This window comes from Dermacentor albipictus, chromosome 4 (assembly GCF_038994185.2).
Source record: "Dermacentor albipictus isolate Rhodes 1998 colony chromosome 4, USDA_Dalb.pri_finalv2, whole genome shotgun sequence".
NCBI lineage: Eukaryota > Metazoa > Arthropoda > Arachnida > Ixodida > Ixodidae > Dermacentor > Dermacentor albipictus.
Window position 1 is genome coordinate 29408540 of NC_091824.1, and position 18702 is coordinate 29427241.

The 18702-nt window shown below is 43.8% G+C and overlaps 1 protein-coding gene across 1 annotated transcript in view; it reads left to right on the forward strand.

Moving 5' to 3' along the window:
* LOC135900165 (uncharacterized) overlaps positions 1-18097 on the forward strand; it is a 291116-nt gene extending 273019 nt beyond the window's left edge. Inside the window, exons 7-8 of the mRNA XM_065429614.2 lie at positions 12663-13042; positions 16636-18097. Coding sequence (XP_065285686.2) covers positions 12663-13042; positions 16636-16674 — 419 coding nt within the window. The 3' untranslated portion in view covers positions 16675-18097. The remainder of the gene's footprint in view (positions 1-12662; positions 13043-16635) is intronic.
* The last annotated feature ends 605 nt before the right edge of the window (positions 18098-18702 follow it).

Here is an 18702-nt window from a genome sequence, read left to right on the forward strand (position 1 = left end):
TCGAGAAACACCATATTTCAGAATGAATGGCTTCATTTGCAGCACACTGCATGGCGAATCGGCTGTTATGCGCTCTCCGAAAAGTTATATTTCGCCTGCTGAATTTTTGTGGGCGTCGATATTGTTCTTCCGCTGAAAACCGTAAACTTAGGCAACCTTTTCCCGCATATTATCCCCTGATATGCAAACATGCTTAAGCTTTTGCTGAATGCTATGATGGCCTGGCTTTTTGCTATGAGCTTGTAAGTTGAGCTTGTCGTCCTGTATTCGCTCTTTACATTAGCATCATTATAAGCACAAATTTGCATTATTCTGAGTATGTCAAGGCTTTGCTCTTCAAATAAAAGCAGTTATTGGTTAGAAAGTGTAGCTCGGTAAAAGTTGCGAACTCATTAATTAGGCTTTCAAGATAATCCTGTTGAAAGTTTTCTGTGATGCGCAAAGAGATTAGAAGGCGGTGTAGCAATTAGTGCCAGGTAATTAAGAGTGATTGCTTCGACGTCCCCTGCTGAAAGCACGATATTGTTCGCTTCACGCTGAATTATTCATTGGCAATTCGGCTGTTCATTTCTTCTTCATTAACGTTTCTCGGTCCTTTGCGCAAAGGAAAGCTTTCGTGCACTAACGGCTGTGTTTTTTTTTTGCATTGCATAAACATGCTTACACGGGAACTAAAAATGACGTTTTGACATTCTGTTTATACCCGAAGCTCATTCTTTCATTCATCAATCTTTCCACAACGCTTACCTAATACGACGAAAAAATACGTTAATGGTGTCGGTTTTTAATTATTGAAAGTCATTAAAAATCTGAAAAAGTTGAGTATCTTAGAAGACTAGTTAAACATTTTCAGTACAGCATAGGTTAAAAAGCATGTTATCCTTGGGATAACAGTCGTCAGAGCTGTTGCTTATGGTTGAATAATAATTGCTCGCGTTTTCATTAGCCAGCAACAGCGGTAATCAATGGCGCGCGCGAAAAATATGAGCATCGCTCCATTTTTGCGCTGTGAGGACATACTTGGTAGTACCCCATAGTACAACATGCAGCAAAACGAAGCCTAGAGGAGATGACGAAGCTTGCAGGGCACATAGGACCTACTGATATGTCCCATGTTGAACGCAACGATTTCGCGTAATTAACAGGAATTCGTTTATAAGAAGTCCCGTTGTATTCAAGATGCGAGATGTATGTTTTAGTGTAATGTTCAAGTCACAGCTACGTCTGTCTCCTTCCTTATTTTAATTTTGGCTCTAGTTTCGATACCCGTGCAATAATGCCTAACTGGGTGATGCATTAAGATAGTGGGGAAAATATGAGGGATAATTGGGAAAAACTCGGACGCCTTTTGGAACGTGTTCCTTTACTATGTATATTAAAGTGACAAAACTAAGCGGAACCCTTCTCGCGATGCATGTCGAAGCTAATGCGTAGAGCATTTAATAAATATAGTGACACAACGTATTGCCGCCGTCTAAGCGAGTTATGCATGTGGCGTATATTGCAGCGGGATCCCTCTCTCGCACTTCGCCGAGAACGCTCGGTGCTATCTAGCGCCACCACCACGAAGCGTGCGCGTGGATTCCGAAATGCACAGTTGCGCCGGTGCGCAGCGAGCGCTGAGAAAGTCGTCATGCGCCAACCAAGCTACTCTTTCACGCCTCTTTCTGGACGCGCTGCGCCATTCAGCGGCACTGCCAAGAAGTCGGCGCGTGGACTCCTAGACGAGAAGCGTGGCTCACTGGTGGCTGAAAACGCGGAGAATTATTCCCTCGAGTTCCCCACACTCAGTGGCAGATACATAGCGACCCAAGCTGGCGAGAGGTTCGTTGGGGAACGGCATATGCCCAGTGCATTCATGGCGCAACATTGCTAAAGTGTTGGGGTGGAAGACGCTCATTGAAAACTGCACGCAGCCAGCACATCTGCGGCACAGCCACCGAATGCATCGGGTTGCTCTCCTTGAGGAACCCTGGTGACGTTGGTTTGATTTGTCTTAGCATTCAAGAAATTGAAGGCATCATTTTAGTCAATGCAGGCTAGCGCATTCTGCGTGGCACATGTCTGGGTACTCAAGTTGGCATCAAATATGCTCGTTAGAGACCAGCACAGACCGAGTTGCACATTCTCAGTACTTCAAATTGGCGTCGAAAATTCCAGTCCAGCATTTGCAGTGACCAATGTCGGCGTGAAAGAGGTTCATCAACGATCGCACGTATGCACACACTGCCACGTACTCAGTGACCAAAGTTGATGCTATTGTACGAACCGTTACCTCAGAACAGTAGCCCTATGCGCTACTCATTTGACTACGGAATACGCAGAGGCCAAAGTAAGCGGCAAAGCGGTTAGCTAAAGACAAACATAGATGGGTACAATCATCCATGCAAACATGGATAGTTGGACTCTGGAAAGGTTTTGACGTCCCCTATCAATGCTAAAGCAATAAAGCTTTCATTCAGTGTATAAAAAAGACACAATTTTATAAACGCATCAAGTGCCAGATGAACAATTTCATCGTGCCACCTTGTACACATAGACATACAGTTTGCCACAGAGAAGACCTGCTAAAGAAGACGCCACTTGGTTGTGCTTCAAGCTTGTTTATCTTTACAGACAAACCATCTCAGCAACACTATTCACCTATGAAAAGCGTGAAAATATAATTACCTGCATAGAACGTTAGCTTAGAGCTCTGAACTATGAACTTGAACGGCGTTTCGTATTCCTTTCAGCTGGCGATGATCTCGGTTTATAGGGAGCCGGACGAGTTTAATAGCGAAAGAAACAGGCTAAATAGCTGCACAAATGCAAGTAGTCAGAACTAAGCAGAAGGTGGTGATAGTGGTTTTAGAGAGCAGCTCTTCGGCGTACGTTGCTGTGTTGAGAGCCGGCGCGCCTCGCTATCCCTCGCTCTCCCTCGGCGTACCCTAGCGAACGAGCACAGCATAGAATGAAAGAGCGAACGCTGAGCACGGCGGGTGATGAAAGACGTAAGTTACGAAGAGAGCGCGTGGAGACAAGCGGGGGAGCAGTTTACAGTGAAAGTATGAGGCGTCAAGCGGAGGAGGAGAGTGTAGCGAGAGGTTGAGGAGCAAAGCGTAGTGCCCGCATGACGGGCTCTGCGGCGACGACCCCTACTATATGGCGCCAGAGTAGCGTGCGCCGTGTGTTCACCGATAACTTGCTGCGAGTGCGTCGACCGATACCAAATATGAAAACAAAGCACTGCATGAGCGAATATCTGTCTGCCGCGGCTGCTGTTAATCGCGATCACGCGTCTTCCACTCGCTGCCTCTCGCGATCTCCCGATCAACGAGACAGTCGCACCACTCTTTGCTCTTTTTGCAATGTGCCGCACAAGACAGATTGCCCGCACCAGTTAACGTATCCCGATGTGAAAACACGTACAGAGCTGCGTTCAAGTAGCGCATTAGGTAGTATAGTAATCATCGGTGATACTTTTGTCTATTAACGAGTATCATGTCTCATTGACTCAAGCACCTTTCAGCGGGATATCATGTGCATTGTTCGCGTGTCATGATACGCTCCTCGGGATTTCGCAGTTTATCAGTTTCACCAGTGTTTCCAGATATCCAGGTTCGATATAAATAGGTTCGACTGCATTCCTATCTAATAAAGGGTAAAAGCTCGCAAAAACGAATTTTCAGAACAGCGTAAATGTCAATACGCTATTTGATTGAGTGGTTTCACTGATTCTGCCGAGCCCTTGACAGATAGCAGGAAATATCGCATGATAAAGTTCAAAACGCACCTTTACAATATGTATATTTGAGCCCTTCGCAAGGACACAATGAGGGATTGTTCCTGCACTTGTGGCGGCTCTGATGTCCCAGCTGAACCAATCCACACCAAGTTTGTTTTTTCTGCAACTCGAGAACGGCGTTTTTTCTATAGAAAGGGCTATGATGCGCATGGAAAACTTGGTGCGTGGTTCTTGATTTCTAATCTATATACAGCCGAATGGCTCAATATGCTAAGTGCACCTATCATAGAGGGCGTAAAAAAGCCTTGCCTGAATAAGCACAATGCGTGGCTGTTGTTTTACCTACATATCATAGACGTAAGCGAAAAGTAAGAACTTTGCGGAAGCAAAACTCGGTGCAAAAAGAAAAAAAAAGACTAAGGGTGAGCAAAGTTTGCAGTAGTTGTAGGCATAAGACACCAATCACACATTCACAAAAATTGTAAAAACCCAATAGACGCTGGAAAGCAGATAGGAAATAGAGAGACTCGGCGGGTAGTTGTAGCAATGTAGAGCTGGCAACAGCCGTGGAGGTGTCCTTAGAGTGGCGGCAGCTATGAGAGTGTGTGCGCAGAAGTATGTACGGACCGTCAATGAAAGAACCGGATGGGACTCGCAAGAGATGAGCTCTCCAATGCGCTCTAATGACTCGATGTCGAGGTTGCGTAGGTCGTCTTCAACAGTGGGCGTGGATGCCTGCCTCACCCTTACTACCTTGCATCCATGCTACAACCTATGCCCAGCCTGTTGCCTCGAGTCAGCCGGTCTGTGTTTCCCCGTCAAAGCTTAGCTGACAACCAGTTCCATGACACTTATGGCCACACTGTAACGATCTTACCATGCTTAGGTTTCAGCGTGCCTCGCTCAACAACAATGCAGGGAAAAGAAAAGAAAACTACACAATCACACCGGCAGCAATCCCCTTATTCAAGGTGTGCAGTACGAGGTGACGGGTAAAGGATACAGCACAACTTGTTGATGCTGTTGTAGAGAATGTCAGTTTGTCCATTGTGTCCTGCATCCGGAATCTCTTGATTTTTTGTCGTTTTTCCGCCATGATCATCGCTTCGTCGATATGGAAAGGGGTAATAACATTTTTAATGCCACATGTACCTTCTCATCATCTTCCCCATCTGGCTTTCATCCGCATTTTCATGAACCTAATTCTCTAGCCTGGAGCTGAAGCAACCTAAGTTCATTTGTGCATGGGATGGTCCGTCAAATTCACCTTTGTTGCCAACCCAAAATATGCACGAAACGCAATAGCTAATGCGACATCATTTTAAATGCGATGGACTTTCCTTGCGTGTCTCACGCAATTCTTGAATTCCGCTAGCTATATGCCAACTAATTTGGTCTATCACAAAATAAGGAAAAGAAAAAACATGGCTGCTATAAATGTGCCTTCACGTTACTCATTTTGCAAAGCCCGCAAAAAGATTTGTTGCAATCTTACTTTCTTTGTTCTTAGCACAGGCATAACAATCCACATTCAAGGTAGTGCCCGAAAATCTGAAATACGTTCTTTTTAGGTGTATCCGATGGGACTGGTGCAGCCGATAATTCGTAAGATCTCAAACTCACTGGAACTCAAGACAAAATGTCAAATTGGCTCATAGCCAATTTGACACCTTGTCTGATAGCATTCAGGGTCCTTTACTCGTTGTGATAGATGTTAATTATCAACGGAACATCATAATCATCCTTAGCGTCCAACACCTGGTGACAATAAACATAAAGAAACATTAACAGTGTCACATGGCCATGTCACGCTGAAATGCTTTCGCATTTTCATAGCAATCTGAGATAAGCTCGGCGACAATTTTATCTGCTGTTGAAATCGCGATGCTAACACTCTTTATCAATATGCAATAGCAAATTTGTCATCATTAAGCTGAAATTAAAATACTGGGGTTTGCATAGAGTACGGGCAATGTATGTGAAATGAATGCTTTTCTAACATCTGTCTTACTTTTTCCACATGCCTTCCGGGTGATAAACCTATTTCCTCGCATTCTCGCTACAAAACCAATCTACTGTTGCACTCAAACTGAATAGTAATCAGACTTCAATTATGCGCAAACGCCACACATCTATAACCTTTTTCACTTGGCAAAGGGATAGAAAGTCGTGCTCAATATCCGGCAAGTGAACGCTGTCTTTCAGAAAACTTAGCAACAAAATCACGACTGCGTACCTCTAAAGCAGTGTGCTTAAGTGTTACATATTTTTTGTTCTCTCTCGTCCGCGTTCTATTACCATGAATAACTACCTTAGGCTTCGACCGCCGTGCAGCGTGTCCGAGTGCCAGGCTGAAAGTATTGCACAGCTCAGCCCACAGCGCTGATGGTGACCCGTTTGCGCGGCAGGCACATTCGGCAGTTACAATCACCCCGGGCCGCCGCGACTATGCATATCGCCGGGAGCGAAACCCATTGACTTCGCGAATTAGCAAGTGCGTGTGTTCGCTTCATGGCGTCGAAAGATGGGCTTCTCAGTGAACGCCCAACGACACGGCCTTTGTGGCCGTAGTCATTGCCTGTAGTCTTCCAGCCCGACCATTACTGCGCAAAATCTAATTACCGATGGCGCCATAATCAGTCTTAACAAGTCTATTCTGGTACATGCACAGCGCATATCGATTGAACAGCCTTTTTCTTCCAGGTTCTGATGGCTTTTTTGTTTTGTTTTGTTCACCCTTTACTTCGACTTTATTGCTCTTCTTATTAGATGACAAATGCCAGTTAAACAAAGGTTAATTTTACTGCACAAGAAAGTGACTGTGCGAATACAGCTATTATGTCTTGCGTTTATTTCGCAATTTACTTGTTCTTTTAACCACTTTAGGAAAGATGAAATATTTGGAATTGTGTTTTGAGATCTGCTACTACTTCAGTATCTCACCTCAAAGTCTTTGTTCAAGCAATATGAACCGTAGCAGTCCTCCCTCGACTTTCAATGCAGGTGTGTTCTGACCAGCCACTTAACTGAAAGAGTCTGAAGAAAGCCCTCACAATTGCTTTTGTAATTAATTACGATTGCTTAACCTCGCGACTGCATTTACTTTGCTTTTGTAGTTGTTACTGTTGAACGTGGAATAAGGAGTTGCGAATATTTCAGCAGAAAGAAGAAAAAGTGCTCGGCAGGAAAAATGCTGTAAATTATTGAAGCAAAATAAATAAACAGGCAATGTAATACTTTGACGGAATATATTCCCTAATTTCAAAATGAGACCACATGAGGGAACATACAGGGTGTTCCAGCGAACACTATCAAAATTTTTTAATGCTTGGCTGTGGCACATAGCTCAATTCTAGTTTATGAGCCGGTCTAGTCGAAGCGGCGGACACTACTTGCAAAAAAAAATTGAAATGCAAAATTAGCTAACTCATACCAATTCACTAATTAACTTCCTAGCTAATTATCTTCTGACCCATATTGCAATTTGCAAATTCTAGCAGTGGTCTTCGCAAGGCGGATCCACTTGGAACGTATTCTCAGGACTACACCAGTTTGGAGATATATATTTCCGAACTTTGCGGAGAACTTCATTGGCGTTCCAGTTACTTGTGTGCTTCAGTGCATGAAACGACGTTTTCTTAACAAATTGACTGGAACGCCAGTGCGATTCTCCACAAAGTTCCGAAATTTATATCTCGAAAGTGGTGTCATCTTGAAAATTTATTTCATGTGGTTCCGCCTTGCGAACTCCACGGCTATAATTTGTACGTTGCCATATGGATCATATTATAATTAGTTAACCTAATTAGTGAATTTTTTTTATTAGTCGACCTTGCATCTCAATTTTTTGTGCAAGTACTGTCCGCCGCTTTGGGTAGACCGCTCTATATCTAAAATTGTGATATCTGCCACAGGCAACATTTGAAGATTTTTGAAAGTGTTCCCTGAAACACCCTGTATAAATGATGCTAAAAAAGAGGTGGCTACGGTAAAATATCAAAACAAAATAATTTTGGCACTACCATAGAAGTGACAGGAAGAAGCAACAAATTATCAAAGTGAGCATTATTGTGGTTCAAACAAGCTTACCAGAGCAGCAAGTACGTCGGAATGTACTGCTAAAAGCTAGAACCGAGGTGACATAAAGATAACGACCGAGGAGACCTAGTCCATGTCCAAAGTAGCCCAGGGAAGTTTCAAGAAGCATTTCTTGTTGAAATAAGAATCGACAACAGAAGAAAAAGAAATCGACAATAGAGTGTATATCCCTACAGAAATGGCAAAAAGGACTGATCATCCCTGCCGTCCTTAAACGCGTAAAATTTGACTACATGTTGTGGTGCGGCATAGAGTGTTGGCGCGAACGCTCAAAGATTTTGGCAATTTTGTCCTCCTCCGAGCACACAAAGTAGCCTAAGGACATCGCATCACACATTTTCGCTTTCCTGATACTTCAGACTTTGACAGTCTTTTTGCTTTTTTTTCATAATATCATCAACAAGGATGAAGCCAGCGGCTAACTGAGCCTTTATTCTTGTTTAAGCGTAATTTATTCTTCTGCTTTCCAGCACAGCACGACTTCCACATTATTTCGGTGAACCAGGCAGTTATGTCGCAAGTTTCTCCTTCGCACTTTTCGCTTTTGTTGTTAGAGGTAAATGGAATATAAGGCCAAAAGCGTTTTGCCGTCTCATTACGACATGCCTTGAGGGAGAGTTTATTGGGGACGAAAGTAATTTACAAACAGAAATTAAGCTAGCGAGGCTTGCTCATTGTCCAGGACGAGAGCGTTGCTCTTCCAAACTTGTTCGTTTAATGAGAAAAGACTGCAACTAACGAACCCCGCAACAGAGCCACACTGTTCACAGCTCCTTCTGTTATAAGTGCTGGTAGCGTTTTGGTCGTTCTGCTTTATTTGCTGCCTTTGACTTGCGCACGTGAATATACTGAGAACTAAATAGAAAGTAAAAGGAGACGTATTTTACGAGAACAACTCGATTTGAGTATTCAGGCAGTCATTAACGCAAAATCTTTGACTGCAATTAGCAAGTGCGCTTGGTTCTTGCATAGCTGCATAGAAGATTTATTATTGGGTTGCAGAAAGCGTGCCTGTTCCTATTTTTATAGGTTATTTGAATGACTATTACTTTACAGGGACCACGGCTGCATAGACGTAGCTTTATCTCGTGGTGCAACATTTACCTCATTGAATAAATGTGTTGAATAAAATTCACAAAACTGCAGGAAACTAAAACTTGTTGCTTACTGCGCTAATTATAACGTTACCTGATGTAACGTCATGATTTACTCCCGCGTATTTTGAACCTATAGCCCTCCTAAGAGTGTATACATTCTAACATCGAGGAAATCAATGCATCCTTTATAGCGAGAAATCATAAGGAGGTATTAACGAAAGTTTATTAGGTGACTGATCTCGTTAAGTTTGCTGCAGAATAAAGCCTCAGGCGATTTCGCTAGCCGCGAAAATAAATTACCGGCGATCGCTATTCCTTCCCGAATTACACTTTCAGGAAGGCAAATTGCATGGCGTTTTTTACGCGAGTTTGAGGGGAATTAATTTATGGAATTTCTAGCTGCTGCAAATTATGAGCCGACATGTACTGGAGCAAGCTTCTGGGAGCAGCTCACTCAGAAATCGACTGTCGTAAGCTAACATACTTGCAGTAAAGCTTGTTTGCTGGTGTGCCTGATCTTGTTGGGCAAAATGTTTTATTTATTTATTTCATACTGCAGACGATGAAGCAGTACAAGCAGGACACGTACAGTCGGCAAGTTGAAAGTACGAACATAAAAGATAGCACAGGAAAACCTTGCGCAAAATTGAAACATAATACCAATTAACAGCACGTATTAAGGCTATAGTTCACAGAAAATCGGCTAAGATCAATTAGACAGTTCCATTCTAATACAGTACGCAGAAAAAATGAAAACTGAGAAGGACTAGTTTTAGCAAAATACAGGGCTTAAAGAATGGGCGTGATGATGTGGTGTATGTCTAGTGGACAGAAGAGATAAATATGCATGCGCGCCAAGGGATAACTTATGATTAAGAAGTACGTAAAGAAAGCTGAGGTGGATCTTTTGTCGTCATAGTTCAAGTTTTGAATTATTGTTAGCTGCCATGAGTTCAGATGGTGAGTCTGCATATTTAAAATTAAAATAAACAAACCTAAAAGCCTTTGTACAGCTTCAAGTTTTTTTTTTTATGTTCGCTTTAGTGAAGGGGCCCCTACAACACAAGTGTATTCTAGTTCATATCTTATGTACGTAAAGTAACTGAGTATATTAATGCTAGAAGGAGAATTTCTAAGCTTATGCTTTAGAAAACACAACGTACGGAAGGCGGCAGCACATATGTTTTCTATGTGTAGGTTCCAAGAAAAGTAATTAGTTATTGTTACACCGAGATATTTGAAGTTGGCTACCTGTACTAATGTTGAGCCAGTGTAATGTGTAAAATCAAGAGGCGTTTTTGTACGAGGTACGCAAAGATAAACAGTTTTTTGTGCGTTTAGAGCCATACCGTTTTCATCATACCAGTTTAATATGCTATTAAGACCTAAATTCAAATTCTGTTGTTCATTAGTACAAGTAACTTGACGAAAAAGCACACAATCATCCGCGACCAGTCTGATTTGAGGTTCTGGTAATACGATGGTAACATTGTCATTTATATAAAGTAAAAACAACAATGGCCTCAAAACATTGCCCTGGGACACACCTGATGTTGAGGAAGAAAGCTCGAATTGTTCCCATCAACCGAAACAAATTGGGCAAGATTTGTCAAGTAGTCTTCAATTCATGCAATAAATATATCTGGTAGATTTATGTCCCTAAGTTTCATAATTAGATTGGGATGAACAACTTTGTCAGATGCCTTGCCAAAATCAAGAAATATGACGCTCATTTGACCATAGTTATCCAGAGTTTCTGCAAATGAATGAACCACTTTGACTAACTGAGTTACGGTATAATAACCCTTTCTAAAACCATGCTAAAAATCGTTAGTATAGAGTTTTGTTCAAAAATTCCGCAATGCGCTAGCTGTCATATGTTCAAGTATTTTAGAAATTGGTGCTGTTAATCAGATAGGACGGTAAGTTTTGAAGAGTAAATGGTTGCCTTTCTTAAAGATGGCAAAAACACGAGCTTTCTTCCAATCACTAGGTACTTTGCAGTTAATGGTGAACATCAAGACAGCACAATGATAAAATGACCGATAATTTCCGCATAACGACGAAGAAATACATAAGGTATGTAGTCTGAACCACAACATGATGTTGTGTTAAGTTAAAAATAATTGACACTACACCAAACTATAATATGAAGTCAACGTCAGTGGGTTGAAACCTTCTTTGATGAGTTGTAGTAAGACTTCTCTTAGCATTGATGCTATGGAAAAAGTAGTTAAAGTGCTCCGCAATGATTTTTACCTCTGTATGTGTTTTTACATTAACTAAGATTTGTGATGCCGACCTCTTGGAGCCGCTTAGAAAGTTCCAAAACTTAATAGGCTCATTTTTTAGAAGTTTGGTAGGGTTGTTTCGAAGTAAAAATCCTTTGATTCGTGTAAAGCGCATACCAAATTTATATTAAGTTCATGAATAGCAACAGATCGTGGATTACTCTATTTCAATCGTATTTTGCTTTTTAAATTGATAATTTTACTGATAATCAAAGTGTGCTTTTAAATATATTTTTACATTTTGTTGGTACGAAAGTGTTTACGCAGTGATGGCCCATTTCAGTAAATCGGTTCCATAGCGCGTCAACGTCGCCCTCATTATCAATAAAGTCGGTATAGAAACTTCCCATGTATTCTACAGTAGAGGAATCGTTAGATCTTGAGTAATCCTTGAAGCTGCGTACGATGCGCGCTTGGGAGTCACACAGTTTGTCAGAAGACTAGTTACACTTACAAGATAATGATCAGGCAGGCGTTCCGGGTACTTTCACGTAGAACGATAATTCAGTCCTTCTCACTGCAAGTAGCTGAACTGCTCAAGCACGGACCAAGGTTGTTCATCGAAAGAAAGCGCACTGGTAGTAGCCACGAGCGGCTCCGAGCAACTTGACACTAGATCTTGCAGAAGGCTAAGGATCTGCACAATGAAATGAAACAGGTTTTGAGCGGACCGCATGTTTCCAATGCCGCTCGTGTATTTAGTGGGTATATTGTTGATGGAGACTCCGCATTTGGGAGGGATTGTCTTCCTTCAATTTCATTTCTTTATTTTCATCGTGTGAGGCAAGTAGGCTGTTCCCGCGATGACAGAGAAGTGGCAACATGTGAACCAATGAAAAAACTCGTTATAACGGTATGGTAGCTACAATGGAAAAGATGTGAAAATATGTTGAGTATGCTTATCTTTATCTATCGTTATTTTTTATTCTGTTATGTGTTTGAGCGCACTGCAGTCAAGAACGGTAACAGTAAGAACGGCAGGAGTGGGCGAAATGTAGAGAATTGCAGGGTAAACCATTAAGTAGACGTTAAAAATAAAGTAGACATGTTACAGTCGACAAGTTCAGACATTGTCGTGGAGTGGGGTACTTCGGAGCCGAAAAATCTGATTCAGAGCACCTGAACCCAGGATGTTTATTTTTAACCATGCGCTAGCAACTTTATTTTCTTCGGTACGTGTTCCCTAAATGCTTATAACAGGGGGAAGGAGCGAGATGGAAAATGAAGACGATTAGCGAAACGTGAACAAGGTGAAAGTGGGAGCGAACATTTCGACAAGCGGCCTTGAAGAAAACGTCGAAACATATCGAAATGTTGGCTCCTACTTTCACCTTGTTCTCGTTTTGCTCATCGTCGCAAATAGTGACAGTATGTTCTCACCTTCATCACCCAGTCGCGATGCAGACACGGCATTACATATCTCTCTAACGGACTGCTGTGAACTCGCAGGCTGTTCCCGCCGCGCAAGCGGCTCCTCGGTCAGGTCGCAGACCTCGCATCGGTCGGCGGCTTCCAACAGGAGCGGCTCGCTGTCCAGGGTCGGCTCCAGGCAGACCCCGGCAGCGGTGAAAGGCGCCGAGGGCTCGGCCGCCGCCGCCGCCGCGACCGCTGCTGCACCAACCGAGGTGTCGGGCATCGGGGACGAAGACGAACGGGTCCCGCCGGCGCCCCCGCCGGCCACCGTCGGGGGCCAGCAGAGGAAGCCGCCGCACGAGCCCGCGCGCGGGTCCGCCTCGTCGCCGATGGACGCGGCGCGCGCGGACCCCGCGGCCGAACAGCCCATCACGCGACCGCTGCGGTCGCCACTCTCGCACGACGTACGCGACAAGGTGCGTGGAGTGGACGCGGTGCACCCTTGAGTGTACCCTCAGGTCACGTAGCCGAACGGAGCGCGAACGATGCAGGAACATAAAGAAAGGAAGACGTCATGAGCGCTTACCAGCGTCTATTTCTTTATATGGATATAGATTCGGAGGTGGAAGGCGCAGTTTTAAAACGTAAAGTGTTTGGTCGTCAGACATCTGGCGACGCAACCACGAAGGCCCTATAATTGTAGCAAACGCCTTGTTCTTGAATTCTTTCTTGTTTCTTTGAACAGCTTGGCTAACTAACAATAAAGCTGGCACACGGTATAAAAGTGTGACTAATCCAAAGAACAGAAAAAAATTAAAGAAGCCATTCCGCTCGGTGAAGATCGATGATCAGAAAAGTTGTAGCACATCGTACAGTGTTAGACAAGGGTACAAGTATATGTTTTCATAATTTAGTTATGGTAGTGAAGATAACTTTGTGATTGCTGTGATATACACTGAATGGTTTGGGTACAACCTCAGAAAGATTATAGGCCAAAGTAAAACCAAAGTGAGTAGTTAGGTGACTTGGATAGGTGTTGCACGAAAACCAAACTCTCCTAGCAGAAACTGAGCCAACCATTTCTAGCCTGGTTTTGGAATGTCCGTATTGAAATCTCCTACAGTGATCACAGAGGTAGTGTCATCACGGCTAACCCATGCAAAGTGCGTTGTCATGGACTTCTAGAAATCACAATCGGGTGTGCCTGGAGATATATACAAAGTGGATATCACAATTCCACCTTTCGTTTGTGCGGCAGAGACATTCTCACAGTGGTTGGCATTGTCCTTTTGCGAGTCAAGGCTTTATGACTCTACATACACTTTAGACTTTGCGTATTTGGGAATGCCTCTTGCTCATCAGTCCAGATGCTGTTCACGAATGATCACACTATGCCCATCGACTTGAAACAATGCATCTCTATTTGATTTATTATTATTTATTATTACTATTATTAGTGGCAGAGTGCTTGAAGCTCCCTTCACCGCCGCCGGGAGTCGACCCAGTCTTTTTCTATCGCCGGGATTGGCCCATGCACCCCTTTTTTACTGTTGAGGCACCGACACAAAAAATTTCGAAAAAAAAGAACCCCTAGCCATGTGTAGTTTCGCTGTGAGAAATTGCAGTTTGGCACTGAGGGCAAAACATGAAATGATGAATCCTGGTATTTTACGGCCCAAAACTGATATTTGATTATGAGACACGCTGTAGTGGGGGACTCCTGATTAACTTTTACCATCAGGAGATCTCTTACGTGCCCCCAATCTACGGAGCACGCGTATTTTTGCATTTCGCCCCCATGAAAATGCGGCCGCCACGGCCGGGATTTGATACAGCGACTTAGTGCTTAGCAACGAAACCCTGTACCCGCTAAGCCGCCGCGGCAGGTTTAAGGGCGGAGCAGCGAATGCAACATGAACGTGTTAAAATGTTACATTAAGTGTAAGGCTTGTAGCTGTACTCGCCGTATTAATTGCAATAAGGGTAAGCTAAGTAAACACGCGTTGTCTGGCGTGTGTGCACACGTCAGTACAGAAAAACTCTATGACTGCGAGCAACATCGGTTAGAATTACAGGGTGTTCTCGGCATTGCCGTGTTTAGTTGACACCGGGTATTATCTACAGATTTTTATAGACATTTTCGCTCAGCCTTGTCCTCCTGATCCCACAGCGCCAGGCCTGGGCATCCCCCGCGTCGAGCCGCAGCTGATATAGGCATCGCTCCCTGGATACTGCGCCTGGGAAAACGATGACACAAGCCGACAGGGTCTGCGGGGTCTGCATAGGCTGTTTTACAATTCGTTACAGCAAGCAAGGTTGTTTAACTGTTTAACGTGAGGACGTAAAGCCCAGTTTTTTTCGGTGAATCAGTCCCGGCTATTGGAACACGAATAATCCTAGACATCTTTCGCAACCTGACGTTCAAATTCTGACGCAATGTGAAATTGTGCAGCTGCTGTGAGTAATGTTCAGCTAAACACATAATAAAACTACTCATACCTTTATTTTTATATGTAATTATTTACGGAAAAAAAGTCCGCGTATATGTTCATAAAACGCACCAAGCGTCTCAACGCGCCGGCTTGCAGGCGGAAAATTCTTGAGCGTGTTCTATTCCATCGTCATTCCAGCTCCGTGATCTGACTGTCACCACGCTGTTGCCGTCATGCTTTCTACTCCGATGAAGTAGCGCAATTTCTCTAATTGTATGGGTCATTAGGTGGTGATCGTGGTACTTGCAACTTCGTCATACCGGCTTTGCCATCTGGCTCTCGTGATACTGTTATCATCGTGCCGTCGCCTACACACTGTCGTTAAATCACTGACATCACTTCATATCATAAGAAGCCAACAAACACTGACCCCAAGGACAGCATAGGGGAAATTACTTGTGCTTAATAAATGAAATAAAGAAACGATAAAGTAATGGAAATTGAAGTTGGGGAAAAAACAACTTGCCGCAGGTGGGAACCAAACCCACAACCTTCGCATTTCGCGTGTGATGCTCTACCAATTGAGCTACCGCGGCGTCGTTTACCCATCCACTTTCTTGGGTATTTATGTGTCCTAGTAGAACCCTGGGAGTGTTAGCCAGCGCCACCACTCAGAGACCTTGGTGGCGGACGTGGAACAACAGAAGTAGAAGTGGACAAGACGCACGCAGGAGTGCTGTGCGCGTCTTGTCCATTTCTACTTCTGTTGTCCGTGTGTTTATAGCGCAGTTACCCTCGTATTACAAGATGAACTTCCACCAACTAGCCAAACTTGCCGCTCCACTGCAATGCATTTTCCACTATACCCACAAGAACGTGTTCATTCACGAAGCCTACACGAACATTGTGATTGCTAATTTGAAGTATTTGTTCCCCTAAAACACTCCTTTTTGGTTTACCCGCTGGCATTGCCTTGTCATTGTACGGTTGAGTGTATACTCCATCTATCATTGCCCACTCAGACAGGTACATTTCTTCTGTCCATAATGAATGTGTGGTCTGACTGCAGGAAAAGAGAATAACTTGGCCTAGTTAGTGAATGTTTGTACATGACAACGCAGCTCTATAGCAGACGAGCACAAAGACAAGGACTAGGTCATGTGTGTACCTAATTTCCTTCCTACTCCTGCATGTTCGCGCTGCTGTGCCAAGTAAGAAAAAGAAAAACTAAACATCAATATGTTTCCACACTTAAGCCGGATGCAAATCAATCGGGCAGTTAGTCTCAACGTTGTCGATAGTTCAATTGCCTGAGATAAGCTGAGCGATATATTACGTCACTGTTCGTGACCTAGTGCAAATCAAATAGCTTTACCGGTGGACAAAAGTGAACGCAAGCACAGGCACCCATCATTGGCAACAAAATCCTTTTTTTTTTATTGCGATGAAGGCTTGCCCTTAAGTCATAATTCTTGGAGCGTATATGTCACCAAATCCATTTATGCAGTGCATTTGTGACATGTGGCGCACCCAGGTGCCACAAATAATGTTTTTTTGTTTTTGTATCCGACGTTACTGTACGTGATCTGACCTTGCTTCATGCGCTTACCAACTGTTCACTTTGTTCCCCATCGCAGGAAGTCACCGGCTACGCAACGGCTCCAAGTTTTGAGTAACCGGCAGCACACAACGTTTGGGGCACCGTAGCGTGGAGGCGTAGCCAGTTACGTCGGAAGAGCGTGACGTCAACAAGTGGCGCAAGTGTCATGGACTGGGCCGCCGACGTCACGAACATTGCGAGCACACGCGCACGTGGTGCTGAAAACATGCGAGAGTTCGTCCACGTAGGGACTGTATATAGAACCGGCACAATATAGAACGGTAGACTACCAGCGTAATAGGAGTCGCAAGACGTGAAGGTGAAGTTGTCGATGGCGTCACGAATCACGTGATCGGCAGAACGCGCGAGAACCAGTGAAAGTGAGAGGGAGACGCTGCTTTGCTTACGCTGACCGCGCGTGTGCGAGAGGGTATGCCGACTTATTTTGAGGATTGAAAGGGAACGCGTTGATTGCCGCTGACATTTTGTAGCTGCGGCGCGCTGTTAGTTCAGCGAAGAATCTAATAGGGAGTGCCGTAGTAATGACAAAGCACACACGGCGATAAATAACAGCAGCCGAGCTGAGTGAAATTGTTGATGAAGGGTCCTTTGACGTATTTTGCGCCAGTTGAAAAAATTCAGAAGTGGCATGTTGCTCCGGGTTTGACGGTAATGCGCAATCGTCTCCAGTGACAGGAAGAATGAAAGAGAGATCAAAACGTTGGGCCAGTGCATGAAATCACCACCCTTCTTGGGGGAAGTATATAGTGAGGTGTCACGAGGGAATTCATTCATTAGCCATCTTTGCGACTATTGACACGTACGTTAGCACTCGCCGTAAACAATGACCAGTTGATCTTAGAATAGCAACCCCTATACATAAAGTACAGCGGTGCGATGACACAGAAGTGCCCGTGCCCCAAGCTCTACAACATGAGAGGCCACCATTCCTAAATTAGGCGAATGCACGGGAAATAAGTCAAAAGCGTTCCTCGGAAAATGTGTTTTGAGCTACATTATATGCGCAACTGTGAACCAGAGCACCTTGCAAGAAGTTGTTCGTAGTGATATAATTTCAAGAAGCAACAATTCTATAAGCTTTCTGCCTCGAAGGATTTTTAATACTATGCACACCTCCTGCTATTCCTTTCATTTATTTCAGTATTCCATGAATTCTTCAACAAGACGAAGCCGATGCAGAAATTGTTAGAAACATGATGTGCGAGTCGGTCTCACATGGCAGAATTGTTCAAGAAATGCACTGCTTGTGAACAAAGGTCTGGTCTGGGAGCCGAAACATATTTTTATGAACTTGGTAATCTCAATGTTGTTTAATTTATGATTTTTCCCTGCTAGACGAGCTTTCATCAGACTCTTGGTTTTATCGGATGCTTTGCGCAGTTTGTTATTGTTTCATACCCTGCTTGTTCAACCAGCTAATCTGTGTTACCCTAAGTTCTTTCTGTGATTTAAAGAAGTAAAATGTTTAACAAATATTGTCCAGAACACTGCTATACATGCCGAATATAGTGCGCCCATTGCAGGGTGCACGCTTTGTGGGGTATTTTACCAGTCTGTCAAGCGATGGAGGGCCAACAGGTCAACTCCTGGCACGCACGAAGAGCACCAAGGTCGGTGGTTAGTTAATATAGGATTTCAAGCACGGATGGAAGGGCTTCTCCTCACAGGGTTAGCAGTTGGCTTCCACTGTCTGCCCCGTAACCGGTCTAAACGAGGTGCGTTGTTTTATACATATTTGCCTAAGAAAAGGACATGATATTACTCATCTGCAAGAGAAGTTCGTATTTTGTGTTTTAATTTTTGTTTATGACCTTTGTCTTACTCGCACATTCCGTATGGAAGCGCCCTGCAGCATTGTCAGTTTATTTTACGAATGCCACCAAATTTAGTTCACTGATATAAGAAAACTATAGGAACCACTGAAACCAAGTTTATTCGTGAGGTATTGGTTATGCACGATGTGTTCATTCAACATTCAAAGTGTATGGGTGATTAGACAGCTTGCGATAAATTGCACACACAGGTAATACGGAGCGCGATTTCTTTTAGAATGCACCCAATTTAGGCCGCTGTCCCGGAATGA